Source organism: Micropterus salmoides, unplaced genomic scaffold, assembly GCF_014851395.1.
Source record: "Micropterus salmoides isolate LMB-PRFRI ecotype aquatic unplaced genomic scaffold, ASM1485139v1 Ms_hic_scaffold_19, whole genome shotgun sequence".
Classification (NCBI taxonomy): Eukaryota; Metazoa; Chordata; class Actinopteri; order Centrarchiformes; family Centrarchidae; genus Micropterus; species Micropterus salmoides.
Window position 1 is genome coordinate 3,597,387 of NW_024041039.1, and position 18,670 is coordinate 3,616,056.

An 18,670-nucleotide genomic window follows, 5' to 3' on the forward strand; every position below is an offset into this window, starting at 1 on the left:
GCTTTGGCAGCATTTTTGAAGATTGAATTGTTTGTATGTTTTCTGGGACTACTGGCAAATTCAGCATGAACCTGATCCATCAAGCAGCAATTGTTTTATTAAAATTACAATGAACATTTTCAGATTTATGCCATAGTGTGAATAAAGCAAAGCATTTCCTGTCTTTTATTATTACTTATTTCTATTAAACCCCACAGTGTATTTTAAGTCTTAACTTTCTGAAAACTAAAGACATGCAAATTGTCATAGTATGTGATAAAGGCGCAACAGCCAAACTGATGATTCAAGTATCTTAAGTTTCCTAACCAGGTCTGGAATGGAAACCAGTCACCTCATCCTAACCTTCAGGTTGTTTTCATCGAGCACCTCGCGTGTTATTGTTTCTCGCAGAGGTCGGTGGACAGGAAGGATTTACAGGAGAGGCAGAAGCAGCAGATGGCGAGAGGTCTTCCCAAACAGAAACCCATTGCGGGCGTCAAACAGGTCGTCGTCGTGGCTTCAGGGAAAGGTGGCGTGGGAAAGTCCACCACCTCAGGTACAGAATGGATTTCCTGCTGAAAAATGAAGGACTTTTCCAGGATCTTTATTCTTCTGGAGCAAATACATCTAGAGCTTTTGGAGTCTGTGATGGATATTACATAAAAAAGACAGAACAACTGGGTTTTTTAATTTATAACATATTTGTTGTAATACATTTCATCCAGCCTGTTGTCTCTACGTTTCCTGTCGGAGGTAATTAATGTCTGTTATTCTGTCTCTGCAGTGAATTTGGCTCTTGGATTAATGGCCAACGATCCGGTAAGGACTCTTCTTTCTTACGTCACATGTCTCCTTTAGCTTTGTTCGCTTTTTTTTACATTTTGGCCAATCAATTTATTTAAAAACCAAACAGATACACAAAAGCAGTTTAGGCCTTTTAAAGACTGAATTTCTGTCTGATCGGGGTATAGTGTGAATTTGTGGTACACAGGTCATTTTTTTTCCCCCCAATAATGATGAAATTTAGAAACGCCTGATCGGACATCAAGTGTTAAGACTGCTGTCCTGGTGCAGACAGATGTGGCGTGATTCCTAAAAGCAATATAGCTATTACCACAACAGACCCATGTGCGTGAGCCTATACATTTTTACTTCTCACTTCTGTCAGATAGTTTGTCTTCCTTCTTAATGCTGAACTTTCTGTCTTTGTCTCTCAGTCTAAGTCAGTCGGTCTGCTGGACGCTGACGTCTACGGTCCGTCGATCCCCAAACTGATGAACCTGAAGGGAAACCCGGAGCTCTCTGACAGTACGGCACATTTGTTTTTTAGCTGCTTTTTCTACCAAGAGCTCCGTTCTGTGTAATACCGAGCCAGAAGCAGCTGGTGCTCCATATATGGGCATAGAAACCAATCAGCCAATCAGAAGACAGTGGGCTTTGAGAGGGGGGGCCTTAAAGAGACAGGAGCATCTGCAGCTTGTTTCACACAGAGGCTGAAATGAAGGCCTACATGAAGAGTCAGTATAAGAAATAAAAATATTTTTTTACTTGTTTATATTTACTTTTATGTCCGTCTCTTCCTCATCCGCCCCATGGGACCTCATTTAAGATCAAATATTTACGGTAATCAGCAGCGAGTGACAGCTGTGCCCTGAATTACACACACGATGTTCGATGTCAATTTTGTTCGTCAGGAAAGTTGCAGTTTGTTGTGAAACCGAAAAGTAACATTTAGTTGCGTCTGAAACCGCTTAGTGAACTACGTCTCTCGTCTCGCACAGTATACGTCACCAACATGTTAGCGCTGTCACTCCTGGTCCTTTCATCACATCATCTACACATTAGAGCTGCAACAATTAATCGATTAGAAGTCAACTATTAAATGAATCGCCAACGATTTTGATTAACACTTTCTGGTTTCTTTGCTCCTCTGTGACAGTAAACTGAACGTCTTTGGGTTGTGGACAAAACAAGACATTGGAGGACGTCATCTTTGGCTTTTGGGAAACTCTGATCGACATTTTTCACCATTTTCTGACATTTTATAGACAAAAAAACTAACCGATTAATCGTGGAAATGAGATTAAGCGATAATGAAAATAATTGTTAGTTGTAGCCCATCAACACATGGAAGCTATTTGACGTTAGCTTCAGTCATTGACAGTTGAAAGTTATGGCGTCACATACGCGATTTTTGGGTTTATGGGTTTTAATTACGTATTTTCACAGTTTTATACTTTGTTTGTTACCTTTTTAAACTGACAAACATCATGGGTGTAATTCAGGGCATAATTTAAAAGGGATTAAAAATATTAGTTGTCTCTCGCCGTTGACCATCGTACATATTTCTTCCAAAATAAGGTCCCGTGACACCCTACCTGAAGGGGAGTGAGTTACTTTAGGCTCTCTGTGGTGGTTCTAGGTGTTACGTGGTCTTGGGAGGTTTGTGACAAATCTTTAAACTGACTTCAGCTGTTTTCTCTTTCTTCCAGACAATCTGATGATCCCGCTCACAAACTACGGGATTCCTTGGTGAGTCCTTCGTCGCAACATTACGTCATCACGTCTCTCTCCTCTTCACTCGTAACCCTTCACCTCGTCCTTCAGGGCTAAAACAAAATGAATGTGCGTCGCTCGTGCCTTTTCTGTAGCCTCTCCTCTCCTCTCTCAGCATGTCGATGGGCTTCCTGGTGGAGGATGTGGCTCCCATCGTGTGGAGGGGCCTGATGGTGATGTCAGCGATAGAGAAGCTGCTCAGACAGGTGAGGCCGTTCGTCTGCAAATAACCACCGAGGTTCGACAGCAACATTTAATTGAATTCTAATAGACTGAGGTGTATGTGTGTGTTTTTAGGTGGACTGGGGGTCGTTGGACTATCTGGTAGTCGACATGCCTCCTGGCACAGGAGACGTCCAACTGTCAATCACCCAGAACATCCCAATAGCAGGTCAGTCACGCGCACACACACTTGAACACACACCGTCATGCTTGTGAGTGAGGGATATAATAAAAGTTAAAGCTGCGAGCAGCGTTGGGCGGGCCCTCGCACGTGTAGCGCGTCGAGGTGTGAGGCGGCCACGTTTTGTCAGAAAAGGCTTACTTCCTGTTACCAGTGGGTGGCGCTATGACGTTGAGTGAATATTTTCATATAGATGTGTTCCGGACGGGACTCTTATCAACCATGTAAAGTTTGGTACAGATCGAAGCATGTACCACAAAATTAAGTTTTTGCATGTTGGTGATTCAGTGCGCAGGGGCTGCATCTTTGAAGGGACATTTCCTGATTCCAGCAGGTGGCGTTATGAGGTTGAGTGAATTTTGACCTGTAGATGTGTTCAGGGCGTGACCCTTACCAAATGTGTGAAATTTGGTAGAGATATGAGCATGTAAAGCAAAGTTACGCCTCGCCAAGGACACACTGTTATCTGAAAACTCACAAGATTCACAACTTAGCATCATCAATGTTTTAAGGCTCTTCTGAGACTGTTTTGAAGCAGGTGAGGCAAAAATGTTGGGATTAGTACATAACAGCGTAAAACATGACACTTCCTGTTGCCAGCAGGTGGCGCTATGACATTAAGTGTTCGTTGTCATATGGATGTGTTCAGGGCGGGACTCTCATCCTACATGTACAGTTTGGTGCAGATCTGAGCATGCACACTGAAGTTATAACAACTTCCTGTTTCACAGCGAATCATCGATTTTGGACGGCACGCCACGGACAAGCCCATTGACGAAAAGTCACAGATAGCACAACTTTTCACCGTCAATGCCTTTAGAAGGCACAGCAGAAATTTGAAGTCGATCGGACTAAATCTCTAGGAGGAGTTCGTTAAAGTGCGCACCCTGTAAACTGTGAAAAAAAAAAGATTCCTTCAGTTTCATTAGGGACCTCGCATGTTTCATGCTCGGGCTAATAATAACTTTGCACTCACCAACAGAAAGCCTGTCTGCCAAGCCAATGTAGCTAATCCAGGTCTTAGTTTATCCCTACAAAGGAAGCGATGAGAGCCAAGTTGGCGTGAAGGAGGTTCAGTTTTTTCTGTCCACGCACAGAAGAAGTCAAAGGACAATAAACTGATTTTTACATATTCTAGTGACTAGTGAAATGCTTTGCAGGAAACCAAAGTCTCGCTCAAGGACAATTCCCGCTCTGAAATCTCGTGAAAGGGGAGTTGTGTCAGGAAGACGACGGTGGAAACGTGAGTCAGAGTTATGGTGACCAGATGGCAATGGATGGCTACCGGCACACGTAAAAATCAAAACACAACGGTAAAATTAATTATTTTTGTTCATGAAGTCACCTGTCCGTCATCAAGCCGTCACCGCCCCTTTATAAATAAAACGATCAGTATTTAATGATTAATTAGGCTATAATCAAAACCCATGTTCAGTCTAATTTTCGGGATAAACCGGGCAGGAGTTGGGACAACTGCTCGTAATTCGGGACTGTCCCGAATTTTTCGGGACGTCTGGTCACCTTAGTTAGAGTTGGAGAGAGGAGTTTGTTGTGTTGGAGTAAAGTTAAATAAAGTCTTGGTAGCAGCTCCTCTACGTACACAACAACCTCCTCTCCCGATGTCCACCGTCGTCTTCCTGCTATAACTTGCCTCTCACGAGATTTTAAGGGGCGAGAACTGTCATTGAGCGAGACGACGGTCCCTCGTTGGATCCTTTCCATGATGTTGTCAGACACCTGGTATAACAGTCTGAGCCCCACGGTGGCAACAAGAAGCACTTTTTGTGGACGTAACATACGTTGCAGCCGCTGCAGTCGGTTCAGTTTCAGCCGCTGAAACGTCTACTGCATGCATTCAAAACCTTTCTACCTACTCGTCATTTCATCACCAGAATATGTGAAAATGTGTTCAAAATTATCCTTTTGAAAGTGCTCTGTGTAAAGTGAAGCTGTGCGGGTTGTGTTGTGCAGGTGCGGTTATCGTGTCCACGCCGCAGGACATCGCTCTGCTGGACGCCCGCAGAGGAGCCGAGATGTTCAAGAAAGTTAACGTGCCGGTAATCTGTGTGTGTAAATATAAATAGTTGTGAAAAAAGCTGCCAAATCTGATGAACCGATCTACAGATTGAGGGTTGGCATGTTGTGTCCGGTGTCCAGGTTCTCGGCCTGGTGCAGAACATGAGCGTCTTCCAGTGTCCCAACTGTAACCACCAGACTCACATCTTCGGCTCCGACGGGGCCCGACAGCTGGCAGACACTCTGGGAGTCACATTATTAGGTAGGTGGGAGGACCAGCGAGTAGCTGCTCATGTAAAAGTAAAGGCAGCAGGTATGTTGGACCGGCTACGTGGAAGTTCTGGTCTTGTTTAGTTTGAATGCAGTCGCACGAGTCACATAGTTAAAACACACAGTGTCTACATCTTTCTGAGCAGGTGGAAGTACTTTTTTAGCCAACTGTTATGGCAGAATGGTCAGAAATACAGGAGAGACTCATTTTAGGTTATTCAGGGTAAAAAAGTCTTAAATTTCGTAGGATTAAATTAATGCCGTAACGTCATAAATAAATACTTTGTGTGTGTGAGACTTCATAATGTTCTCCGTTTGGTGTGACTTCAATGTTATACGGCAGTACAGTTAACGTCCATGTTTACGTCAGTGTTCAGTTTTACGCTCTGGACTGCGGCGTGTTCGCGGTGCAAGAGCTCTGGCATCCAGCTCTGGCGCGTATCAGTCAGTTGTCAGGAATGAAAACAAAACTTCTCTCCTGTGCTGCTAACAAGCTAACGCTAGCTCGTCGCCTGAGAATAGGCAAGTGTCTGAAATTCAGAAAGCCAGATATGGACAAGTTGGCGGTTGAGGCTGAGGGCAGTGCCGCTGAGGTTAGCACAACAGGCATATTACATTACATGTAACTAATTGCAACAACTTATACCACACAATTTTTTGGTATTTTTGATTTCACCCCTTAAGAGTTCTTAGTGCACAAATATTGTCATTTACATTGTGGATACTGGGGACATGTGTCCAGCACTTTTCTTTTAAAGCATTAGTTAAATATGTTCTGAAAATGGCTTGCAACAAGAAATGTTAAAAAAACAAATAAATACTTTGAGAAAGGTTTATTTGCACAATAAAAAAAACATGCAATGTAATTTAAAGATAGAAGAAACAAATGTGCCTTGTTCAAAAAAGTTTCTTAACCTAAAAAAAAAAAGCTGCTGAGTGCTGCATTATATTCTTTCTCTTATATTCTTTGAATTTTCACCTGAATCACTTTATATAAATAAGGACAATCTGTCTCCAGAATGCAGACCCTTCATTTTTATATTTCAGCATTGAATATTTCATCAAATAGTGTTAAAATATCTTCTTGTCTTGTTCTCGTGAACCCAATATTGTAAGTCGTGCATGTGAGCCAAGTACATCCTCACCTGAACTCTTATGTCTCCACCACTTTTCAACACAAAGTAACGTCCGTGATTCATTTTATCAAAGTACAAACACATCCCAAAAAGCTATAGTGTGTTAAATATGAATGTATTATAATACCCTGTTATTAGATATGTAGTGTCACTAAATGCTCCATTTTATAGCCTTTAGAATGACACCAGAGCTAAAAGTAATATTTTAATTAAATCGGAGCACATTTATGCTGCATTCATGTGAGATTGGAATTCGACTGTGAGGGAATATTTTATACCGATATTTGTGTTTTCCGGATACTTTTGTCGATGTTATTATTAAGGATGCGTCGAACCAATACTGATATCAGATATCAGCCCGATACTGACTCAGAAAGCTGGATCGGGTATCAGCGGGGCTGATCTGTTCAATTCAATTACACGCCTACTACGCGATGCATCAGCAGTGCGCCAGTAGACCCGATCATTAAGCTAAAAGAGCAAACAGAGCTTGGAGGGAGATAAATACACAAAATACAGTTTGTGAAGAAGAAACTGGGAATCCTTATTTTATGCGGGCAACATCACACAAGGAGGAATACAGCTAATTAATTTTACACCGGTGTCTGGTCGGTACTCAGCATTGGCAGATGCCTAAATCCCAGGTATTGGTATCGGGACGGAAAAGGTCACATCGGTGGATCCCTAGTTAATATAAGTTGTGACCTAAACTCCTAACCCTCAGCTGATTGTTGACCAGATTTCAAAGCCCTCCAAGTTCATCTTGTTGGCCCATACTGTAAGATGGACCTTTACGCTGAAAAGTTAGCGCCACTTGTGTCATAGCCTGTTTGCAGTTAGATGATTTTCCAGCTTTCCAGCAAGAAGAAAACAGCAACTTACTTTAATTTTCTGTTTTCACTCTACAGAACAAACTGTTGGCTGGTTTGTGATCATTTTTGATGGATTTCAATATGCCTTTCAATACGTGCATTTGACTTCATGCGTTGCTGCGCAGCGCTGACGTGATGCGTGCTGGACTTAACATGAGGCAAGCTGGTTAGAAATTGTGTCCGACTTTCGCCCGCGGTGCAAAACGTCACCATGTCACATGACATTAAAACCTCGAGAGAGCAAGGGGGCTGCAGGCGCCGAGTCCGGCGGCCGCAGTTGCTTTTCTGCGGGTGCACAAAGTTGGAACCACACTATTGCCTGATCTCGCGGCATTTTTCTTCGCAAATGCCGCCTGATCAGTCATTGATCTCAGCCTGCAGGTAGATTGTAACCTCATGCCCTAAATATAAAGCACAAAGACAAAAACACTTTGCAAACATTCCACAAATATACCCCGAATTTGAATTTATATCAGACAAACAGAAACTCCCCTTTATACTAGGAGAAATGCGCAAATGTCAAATAATTGCTGCAAAACATGTCTCCTCGTGCCACAAACTGAGGACAACCAGTGGAAACTCAGACTGATAAATAATAGTACTAATTTTCAAATTAGTACTATTATTTAGTAAATCTCACATTTGATACAGAATTTTATGTATTTATTTTTTTTAACTAACCAATTTATTTATTAATACACACACACACACACACACACACACGTTTATGGTTTTATCTATTTTATTAAAACTTTTTAATATATTATAATAACACACACACACACACACGTTACTGTCATTTACTCAGTTTATTTAAAATTTTAATATATTTGTATTTTTTCCACACGTGCTTACTGTTTTATCTGTTTATTTTAATTGAATATATTTTTCATTTTCTACCACACACACACAAACACTTATTGTTTTACTTATTTACTATTTATTTTACGGAATTATTATATTTTATATTTTTTTATTATTATTTCTATTTTTTATTAACACACACAAACAAAACTTTTACTGTTTTATTTCCTTATTTAATGAAATGTATGAAATTAATTGTTCTTATGTAATTTATATAGCTTTGGCAATATTGTTGCTATACATTCATGCCAATAAAGCGAATTTGAATTTGATTGTGTCCGACTTGACGGCGCTGTTTTTATTACCCGCCCTCGCAGTTGCATGCAGCTCACGTTAGACTGTCAAGTCGGAGAAAGTCAGCTGCCGTCATCTGGAACGCACCTAATGTCTTATTTTCTCTCTGTCTCCCTCCAGGGGACGTTCCTCTTCATCTAAACATCAGAGAGATGTCAGACAGAGGACAGCCGGTGGTCGTCTCTTCTCCGGACAGCCCAGAGGTCTCTGTTCAGTTCTGTTTACCTGCAACAAACGATGCTCTGAGGTGTGTTTCTATTAGCGTAGTGCTTTACTCTGTGTGTGTTCACTCTCCAGGCGGAGGCATACAGGAAGGTGGCGTCCGCTGTGGTCCAGAGACTAGAGGAGGTCAACACTTGATTGACACCTCCAACAGGAAGTCAGTTGGTTGACGTAACGTTCTGAATGCACATGAAGGCACTCCATGTGCACTGACACAACACACACAAACACAAACACACAGATAAACGCACAGTTAGTTCAGTCCAAAGCACTTGAACATTTGTAACAGTACACGCTGAGTATACTGAGTATTAGCACTAAACTGCAGTATTACTGAGTAAATGTGATTTATTTAGTTGTGTGATGATATTTAATAAAACAGTGAGCTAAATTCTGTCTGGTTTTTTTATACATTTTTAATAAACATTTTTGAAATGTTTCAAATAAACGGGTGGACAGATTAAATCAGAAGGTCGGAGCTGCAGCAAGGTTGCAGCAATGCTGCAGTGCTGTAGTGTCCTGTAGTTTTATATCCGTATCTCTTTTAGTGCTGCTTTATCATGAAAATGAAATGGAAAAATATAAAATTGTGGTCATAAGAAAACTATTTTTGTTGTGTAAGGTAAGTTTTAAACAGCGTACGAGTCATTTACACTGGGGGCATGTCCCCACCTCTTTAAGTATTTGTTAACATAGTTCTGAAAAATAGCTTGAAACAAGAAATTTGAAAAAAACAAATGAAAATGATTTGAGAAATGTTTATTTGCATGATAAGAAAAGATGTAATGTAAATATCTAAGAAACAAATGTAAATTGTCCAAGAATTTTGTTTCCCTTTATATAAATAAACCATTCAACCAAAATATAGTGGGGAACATTTCTCAAGAATGCAGGAAATTAAGCGTTAAATGCTCAAAATCTTATGGGGGAGGACCGCCAGATCCCCTTAAATCATATATCGCAGCAGACTTGTCTTGTTCTCAGGACCCCAATATTGTGCATCGTCACGTCTCGTGAGCTAAGTGTATCACTGCACCCCTGATCTGAGCCCCCCAATGTCCCCACCGCTTTTCAGCACAAAGTGACGCCCTTGTTAAATGGGACTGAAGTTGATAAAACCTTCATAGATGTGGGCGCTACAAACCTTTATTAAGTTGTAATTTACAAGTGTGTATGTTTTCTCAGACCATTGAGGGGCTGAATTATTAGAAATGTGAATTTAGATTTATTGTCAGGGTTCCCACACTTCCTGGAAAACAGTTGTGGCAGCAGTGGTTAAAATATAATTCATATGAAAATAACATAATAACATTAAAACAATGCAAGATCAATTGTCATCATTTTTATGCAAAGATGATTTCTTTTACATGCATAGAAATGGATACAAAAATAACATTAATAAACAAATATGCCTGATGTTGAAACTTTATTTTGGTTCTAGTCACATAAACCATGCAAGGGGTGTATGTCTTTGTTTGGACTGGGAAACTGTTAATAAATCTCTTCTGTCGTGAAGCAAACAGAAGTTGTTTTTTGATTCAGATGACACAAAAGATACCATGGAAATACATTGGAAACACTGGTGTGCAGGGATATATATGTCTGAAAAACAGGTAGTTTCGTGTGAAAGAAGAAAAGTAAGAAGCTGAAAATAACCTGAATGATCCTGTTAGTGTTCCCAGCACTGTGCGCTTCCCTGGACAAACAGCAGATGGTGCTGGTTGAATATGGAGTGAAGAAAAATCATGTTAAACTGCCATCACCTGTTTTTATTTTTTTTAAACACAGTCTATGGTCATCACACCATGAAATATCTAATTTTCTTTCTGTCCTCTGAACCTGAAGCCCAGGAGATCTGAAGAAGTGCCGCAGGGCACACAGACACCTTTATATTACATCTTCACTGCTGATGTTCACGGCCTACACCTGCAGGATCTTACATGTAAAAAGTGTGTAAACTCCCCTGAACCAGGACCTCCGTGGAGTCTGAGGTCTCATGTGGAGGGAAACACGGACTGAATGAATGTGACCTGTGACGGCCCCAGGTTTGGGCCCTGTCTTGGTCTTTGTATCTTGCTGTGTTTGGTCCCTTTAATCCAGGTAATTGGTGGGTGGAGTTGATACCTGGTGTGAGATGCAACTCACCTGAGCAGGCGGGGAGCCTGCTTGATGATTTGACTCCCTCTTCTCCTGGCCTGCCAACTGATTCTGTTCTGTTTGGTTCTTTGTGTTCTACACACTCCACTCACACGTGCACTGCACACATACTGATCTGACAGACGCCTACAATTGCATATTTTGCTAAATTTACTTATGATTTTCAGACAGTGTGGTTTCCCACTTTTGTCACTTGCTGTTGAGTCAGGTTGTGAGAGACCACAGAGAAAAAAAAGGAAGACCTCTGTGTGACGAGCAGGGAGGGGATTTGTGGCACCTCCACCACATCGTCATCATTGGCTACCCGGGAGAAAACACTCATTTTTAGGATTAATCATTTATTGATAATTTAATCCATGTCTTTGGGTGAAGAATAATGTTTAAAAAGATTTGCGTTTGCACAGTCTGGAGATTGTTTTCAATAATCTTATGTTTTTGTCATTTAGCACATAGCATTTATTTATGATTTCTTGTTTTATTTTGAAAGTATCCTTCTGTGCAGCTTTGGTTCTTGACTTTGTGTTCCTTGGTTGATTGTTTGCGTCTCAGCTGTGTTCTGTTATCCTGCCCTTTTTTATTTAACACCAACACGCCCTCATACCTAAACAACAAATAGGTTGACAGTCAACTTTGCTCAAAACAACAGCAGAGCAACAGCCATCTCAGACATTGAGTACATTATGTAAGTCACTTGAACTAAATCACATGACACTTAACACGTGGTAAAGGTTGGGAAAAGGTCATAGTGTGGTTAGGTTTAGGTTGAAGGAAGTCACGTGATGTAAGCCATCTTCAAAACGTTAGCAGTTTATTCACTTTTTTTTTTTCTGTTAATAAACTCTATTGGCTCGAGGTTTTTAAAGTGGGAGGCGGCTCCAAACAGTTTCAGAGGAGACTCCGTAAATGGAAGTGAAAAAGGTCAAATCATCAAAAGTAGATCACGTAGAATAACCCACGTGTGTGTGATTTGGTACTTCATGGTTACAGGAGTTTTGGAGAAGTTTACTGTCTTTCCCGGAGTTTGAAACTTTTAAACGCCTTAGGACAGAACATTTTATCTATTTGATCAAATCTGAAGTTATGTCAAACAGCAACATTAGACTGTTCGTGGGATTAGCAAGTAAACTAGCGCAGTGTGAGGGGGTGCCTTTTTTGCTCTGTTTGCAGGGACGCACACATTAGCCACGTTTCCATCCAAATGTCATGCGAATTTTAAGCGTACTTTTGAAATGTCGCAAAAAAGAAATTGTGAAATATGTGCGCTTCCATCAGCTGGTTTGGAGCGAATAAACCAGGCTACGGCGAGCGTAGTTACGTCAGTAGTTGATGTTACACATGGCGTATGGGAACAAAACCAGTTGTGCTTGAACCTGATGGCAATTCATCTTAGAAAAGTAGAGAGAGGTCCTCAGGAATGTGTTTCAAGCGGGCAAACTGCTGCCAGCCAGGTCTCCGCACGTTATGGGAATATCCGGTGTTATGCAGAGTTTTGCGTGCACTTCCAAATAATGCTTTTAAACGCTATAATATCCTTTGTGGGGTTCATAAATGATTCGAAGTATATAGCCTATTCCATGAACGTTTAGAGTCGTTAATATAATTCTACAGTAGAAGCAGCATTCACTGAGATTCAAGGAAAATGTGTGGTGGTAACCGCGTTTCATCAGTGTGCAGAGCAAAGTATCTGAAAAGGACCTTTTTTAAGAGGTGAATGCGTAATTCAGCAGAACAGATGATGAAGGCTACCTGCCCAGATTCACATCCACCTCTCTTATCAGCTCAAATGAGCATTACCAGCCGCGAGATGCAGGAAATTCCCGGCAGGCGAGCAGAACTCTGCACAACCGGGGAAGACACCGACAGCAGAAACAGCTGATCGGCGTGAGTTACAAGTTCCTTACATCAGAACTTATTCGGAAAAAGTGTTTCCATCTCCCGTTTAGCGCATTAACTCTTTTTCGACAACTGCTAAAAACGCATCAAGCGAGCGTAAAAACTTTTTTGCGAAGTTAAGGATTTTGTTTTTTCAAATTTTGCCGTTTCCGTCAACCTTTTCTAATGCGATACTTCAAAAGGCTTTGTGTACACAACATTTTTATGTTTACATAGATTTATCTATATGTCACCTAGTAAAATAAATAAACGCGTAAAAACCTGCTGGGCAATAAGCTTTCTGAAAATGATTCTCTTCGATCATTATTTATTTATTATATCTTTCAGTTATTTTTAATTCTTCATATCTTCATTCACAGTTTTGTATTTAGGCAGATTTTTCATTGAGGCTGTCAAATCTCAGCTGTCTTTGTTTTCATGTTTCTTGTCAGTTGTTTGGCTTTTATTTAGTTGTTTATGATGGTGACATTTACTGACATTAGATGTATTTTCTGCTCAACATGTTTTATGTTCCCTGTAATATGTTTGCACTTCACAAATCCTGGAGTAACGCACATGCAAATAACTGCCACATTGTTTTTGATTTTCTTTTACACATTTCTATTGTTCTTTTATAACTTCTGTTCATTCCATATTTATATATTTTATTTATATATTTTCCTCATACGTGTAACTTAATTAAATCTCTTTCTGATTCTGAACATTTCCATAAGATCCAGTTTGAGTCCCACATGATGTTTTGAGGAGGAGGCGGCGGAGGAGGAGTCAGTGAAGTCACCAGACCGAGACTTGGGGTCACAACAGGCGTTTTCTTCACACACTGTTCGCCAGAAACATGACCGCAGCTGTGAAATGTCTCTGTGTAGGCGCACAACAATGACAGATGACTCAAAGTGCAGCTGAATTTTGACTTTTGGTTTCACGAAACAAGCACACAGTTTGTTTTTAAACTATTTCCTCTGAACCGTCCATCAGATTCTCTTTCTGAATTTAAAACGAGACAAGAAACGCACCAGACATTTAGCAGAATCAGGGTTTATTTCATAGCACACAGGCTTTTATGTTTCTAAAGCTTTAAAGTCTCATCAGTTTCATAATATCTGAAACCCATTTTGCTTTTATAGCCACCATTTTGTCTGCAATATGCATTTGATGAATTTGCACTCCATGAAGTGGTTTTCATTGCTACTGGTGGAGACTATACTTTCCTGAATGGGATTCAAATTGCACACCCACGCACAAGGGATTCACAGGAAATTACAGTATGCATATCTCACATAATGTGGAAAACAACATTCAATCAGTTTTACCACATCATGACGACAATTAGTCTTTTATATTAAAACAGAGAGACAACGAATCCTCTCTGCTCACAGTCAGTGGTGGAAGAAGTACTCAAATTAAAAGCAGCAATACTACCTTGTGAAAATACTAGAATTCAAAATCTTAAGTACAAAAGTGTTAGCATTAAAATGTATTTAAAGAACCAAAAATGAAAGTACTCATTATGCAGAATGACCCTTTATCAACTACTGGATTATAATCTGTGATGCATTTATGGGGAGCTATTTTCAGTTACTTCATGCAGTACTGCGTAGATTAATCTACAATATCACATCATATTTATCAGTTGATGTATATATATCACAAAGCCATTTAAATCTGCAAGCTAACTAGTGATTAAAGCTACCAAATTTCACATTTGGTCAAGCGAGGGAAAATGGAAAAGAAGGGATTGGACCCAAGATGCAGACAGCGGGCCAGAGCTGGTTCAGTCAGTCACACTGGCTTATGACAAAGGTGGAGGCAAGCAAGGGTCTGAGCACCAAAAAGCAAACAAATCCAAAATGGAACAGGCAATAAACAAAATCCAAAATGTCCAAAAACAAATGGCAGAAAATCCAAGACTCCAAGGGAAGCACAGGGACCATATCTACACGAGAGAGGATAACAAGACACAGGTGAAACTAATTATAGCAGGGCAGGTAATCAAACAGACGGGAAAACGATAGGTGCTGTTGAGGTGACTGCAGCTGACATCCGCTGACTTGTGAGGTATAAACACACCGCCGTCAAGTCGTTCTGCTTTCTGTAGTGTATGAGCCTATAGAACAACTGGCTGCAGATAACATATTTAATTTTTAAGAACTATATACAAGGCTGCTGTAACATTTGACCTACAAGGGCATTAGTTACTTTACAATAACTCCTGTATTAAAGTGTTTTGTAAGCTTTCCTGTTGGATTGAAAACTACAGTGTGAATTGTGGCCATATGAAACAAGTGAGAGTCCCCCTTCCGAGGTATGGAGGCGAGTGTCTGCCGCAATGGAAAATTAATACAGAAGGTAAAAAATGCTCAATAAATAAACATCCTATTAAAATGCACCAAAAATACTTACTAAAACACTACCAGCCATGTATTTCTTCTTTTTTCAAAGAAGATCTGAAGATCTTAGAATAATAATGTCACACACGTCATGAGTGTCACTGTAGCCTTAAAGGGGTGGCCAAACTACGGCCAGCGGGCCATCTGCGGCCCCCTACCAGATTCAAATAGCCCAGGATCTATGGTTATGGATTAATGGTCGATAAAACCTTTGTCTCAGTTGACAGTGAGTGAATGCTGAAAATTTTGCCCGTGACTTCTTAGATTTTTCTGTAAATGGCCCACAGTCAAAAATGTTTGACCACCCCTGCCTTAAACCAATGAGGGTAAAGTTCTGTCGTCACAAAGCTTGATGCAGCCGCCTGGCTCCCCCGAGGTTTTAGTGTCATGTGACATGGTGACGTTTTGCAGCGCCGGCGAAAGTCGGACAGAAATTCTAACCAGTATGTTGAGTCAGTGCTGCGAATGACCACATGAAGTCAAACACACCTACACAAAGGCCGGGGCGTAAAGTAGCCTCCACAATACACATTAGGAAGAATACTTTCAAAATAAAACGGGAAATAACAAATTCAAAACCCAAAACCATGACATCAAATAAAAGCAGGGGAGTAGAAAGTATATAAAATTTAAATATATTAAAGATTAAAATAAAATAAATAAAACCGTAAGAGAGTGTGTGTGTGTGTGTGTGTGTGTGTGTGTGTGTGTGTGTGTGTGTGTGTGTCTCTCTCTTTCCCTCTCTCTCCTTCCCTGCAGAGAATTCACATCAAACTCATTTAACCTTGTATCAGAAAGTCAATTCTATTTCAGCTCAGGAAATGAACCAGATGGAGGACGAGAGGAAGAGGTGAAGCATCTCATCCTCAGCTTACCAGGGAAACATCACATCCAAACAGAAAAATAAACGATCAATATTTAATGTCAAATAATCCGACTGCATCTTCTCCTGGATTAAAATAAAAGCGTGGATACAAAATGAAAAGCTGTTGCTAAGCTTGTTATTATAATGATAATCAACTTTATTGGTCACAGCATTTAAACCCACCCTAATCAGGAGCTGTGAAAAGCCACTGTGCAGCACCGGGGGAGCAGTTAGGGGTTCAGGGCCTTGCTCAAGGGCACCTTCTGCAGCACCCAGGGGGTAAACTGGCACCTCTCCAACTACCAGTCCACACTCCTACATTTCTATTCTATATAAATAGATGGTTTCAGCCATTTTTGGGAGGTCACTCATACTGATGTTCAAGTTCAAGTGTTTATTTTTCTGCTGAGTTTGGTTTTAATTATTATTTGTTGCTATTAAAAAGGGAGAATTATGCAGCAAGATAGCAGCATGTGTGTCATGGTTTTGGTTTGTGTTCTGTTAGTTTCCTGTTTTATTTTGAAAATCCCCTCCAACTTCTGTGTGTATATAGGTCTTTGTCTCCCAAGTGTTGTTGTCAGGTTGTTTTCATCATCATTAGTCAAGTGTACCTGTTGTCTGTCCGTTTGGATATCCTATCCCCTGGATATGTTTCTTTATTTTTTGGACTTCACTGCTGTTTCTCCCCTTTCCTGCCTGCCTCATCATCATTATAAGTTTTGTTCACCTTGTTGAGAGTTAATAAAGTACGTAAACTGAAAGTCTGCGCCTTGGTCCTATTCCTTTTTTCCCCGTTGCCACGTTTGACACCACCTGACAGGTCTTATAGGTCATGGTTTTTCATTCAAGGCAGCTAAAAAACTGAAATTTTAATAGAAAAACTGCAGCTTGCAAGTTACAAACATCAATGGAATTCTGATTCTGATCTTATGTTTTCTGGAACAGAACCCGGATGTTCCCATTTCTCTTAGGGTTTGTGTCCAACAAAGCATTTTTTTACAAGCTGAAAACTGGGAGTGCTAGGGTGCGGTTTGGAGGCGCAGCGTTGTTTTGCGAGACGCTTTGGTTGCTATGATACATATTTTCTGTGGAGGTGTTGTGCTGCAAGTAGGCTTCCTAATTTTACTGAATGTAAAAATGTCACCACAAAGTATGCAGGCCTACTTGCTCTGGACCTTGCTCTGCATGAAGAGAAGGCTGAAACATGCAGAGCGAGGGGACGGACTTGCCGCACGTGGGTCCATGAGAGGCACATCGTTTCGAGCTGAGACGCCTCTCCTGCACCGTGATTGGACGGCTGGGTAAAAATTGACAGTGACGAGCGCAGCCTTCAGCCCAAACTTTTTCAACTCTTGGTGATTGGAAAAAAAACCCGCTCAGAGCCCAGCGTGGAAAAGCGCTCAGCGCCTCGTCACGCTGCTGCTGCGTTTGTACGCGGCGCTCCCATTGCAATGAATTGAAAAAAGAAGCTGGTGGACGCAGGCCATAGGTTCTCAATGGTGCGTTTAAATACGCACTAACATCCTGGTTCTAATCAGCTTTTGGAGGATCTCGTTTTTTTTGTTTGTAAACATAATATCAGGCCTTATTCAGGTATATGGATATGCTCCCTGGAATAGTCACTTATCCCTACTGTTACCAACCTTGTAAATGCAAAATAAAAATTTGCATTGTATTTGTTGATGTATCTAGGGGATAATAAAGTTACCTTGAACCTATCAAGTAGTGTGTCATGTAAACACCTGCACCGGGTTGCAACAGGTGTGTTCTTTCCTAAATTAGGACGTAAAGTCGACACTAGAGGCTCAGTAACTACTTCTGAGTTTGTAACTAAATCAGGTACTAAAATTGGTTGCGCCACAATGACTTGGGGCATGACGTAAAGTCATAACTAAGTGGCCAATCAACGATAAAAGATAGAGTTCCATTGTGATAATTACCGTGCGCATTAGCTTTCTGGCTGGCACATGCCACTTGACATCGTAGTATATATCATAGTAAAACTAGACAGATATCACATCGATATAATAAGTGTCCACTGAATTACTGTGGTGCAAAATGAAATGCAGTTAATGAAAAATTATACTGTGCGGGAGAAAAACTGCAGTTTTACCATTAGTGTGTAGATTTTAGGATTTACACTGACCCAGGGGCATGTGGAACAATTTAGTCATCTTGTAACTTATGTCCGTGTCGCTTTTATTTTAGTAATGCATAAATCACAACTTGGTAATAATTCACATTATGACTATAGGCTTAACAAGGCTTACGTAGCTGCTAGAACAGGCTGCTGATCCAGGTTTCTGAACCACCTTACGCCATAATGACAGAGATGGTGAGAAATGAAGACACAGATGTTAAGAAACACAGATACTGTTAGAATCACGTACAGAAGAATCTTTTCAAATCTTCTTTACTTTTAGTTTTCTGAGTCACATCTTCAGGGCCGAACTCTTTGTTCAGTAATGCCTCGATGATTGCAGTCACTCGTGATGGGTGAGCATGCAAATATTAAAATTAAATAATGATGATAAATAACTATAATTAGTGTGCATGATCATAATGATTATAAAAATATCCTCAAAGTACAAAGTACATCAAATAACAGCTAAAGTTCAGCTGCAGTTGAATCACGTCTGTCACTCTATACAGCAACATTTCTCATTTCCATTTTCTCCATCTTCCTCCTCCTCGTGTGTGCGTGTGTGTGTGCGTGTGCGTGTGTGTGTGTGTGTGTGTGTGTGTGTGTGTGTGTG

The 18,670-nt window shown here is 40.6% G+C and overlaps 1 protein-coding gene across 2 annotated transcripts in view; it reads left to right on the forward strand.

Moving 5' to 3' along the window:
* The window catches only part of LOC119910957 (iron-sulfur protein NUBPL-like), a 10,710-nt gene extending 1,707 nt beyond the window's left edge, over positions 1 to 9,003 (forward strand). Inside the window, exons 2-11 of one of the 2 annotated variants that reach the window (XM_038729825.1) lie at positions 391 to 535; positions 764 to 798; positions 1,197 to 1,287; positions 2,472 to 2,511; positions 2,651 to 2,741; positions 2,833 to 2,926; positions 4,910 to 5,004; positions 5,096 to 5,216; positions 8,511 to 8,593; positions 8,688 to 9,003. In XM_038729825.1, coding sequence (XP_038585753.1) covers positions 391 to 535; positions 764 to 798; positions 1,197 to 1,287; positions 2,472 to 2,511; positions 2,651 to 2,741; positions 2,833 to 2,926; positions 4,910 to 5,004; positions 5,096 to 5,216; positions 8,511 to 8,593; positions 8,688 to 8,750 — 858 coding nt within the window. In that variant the 3' untranslated portion in view covers positions 8,751 to 9,003. The remainder of the gene's footprint in view (positions 1 to 390; positions 536 to 763; positions 799 to 1,196; positions 1,288 to 2,471; positions 2,512 to 2,650; positions 2,742 to 2,832; positions 2,927 to 4,909; positions 5,005 to 5,095; positions 5,217 to 8,510; positions 8,594 to 8,687) is intronic. The other variant, XM_038729826.1, reaches the window with a different exon arrangement.
* The last annotated feature ends 9,667 nt before the right edge of the window (positions 9,004 to 18,670 follow it).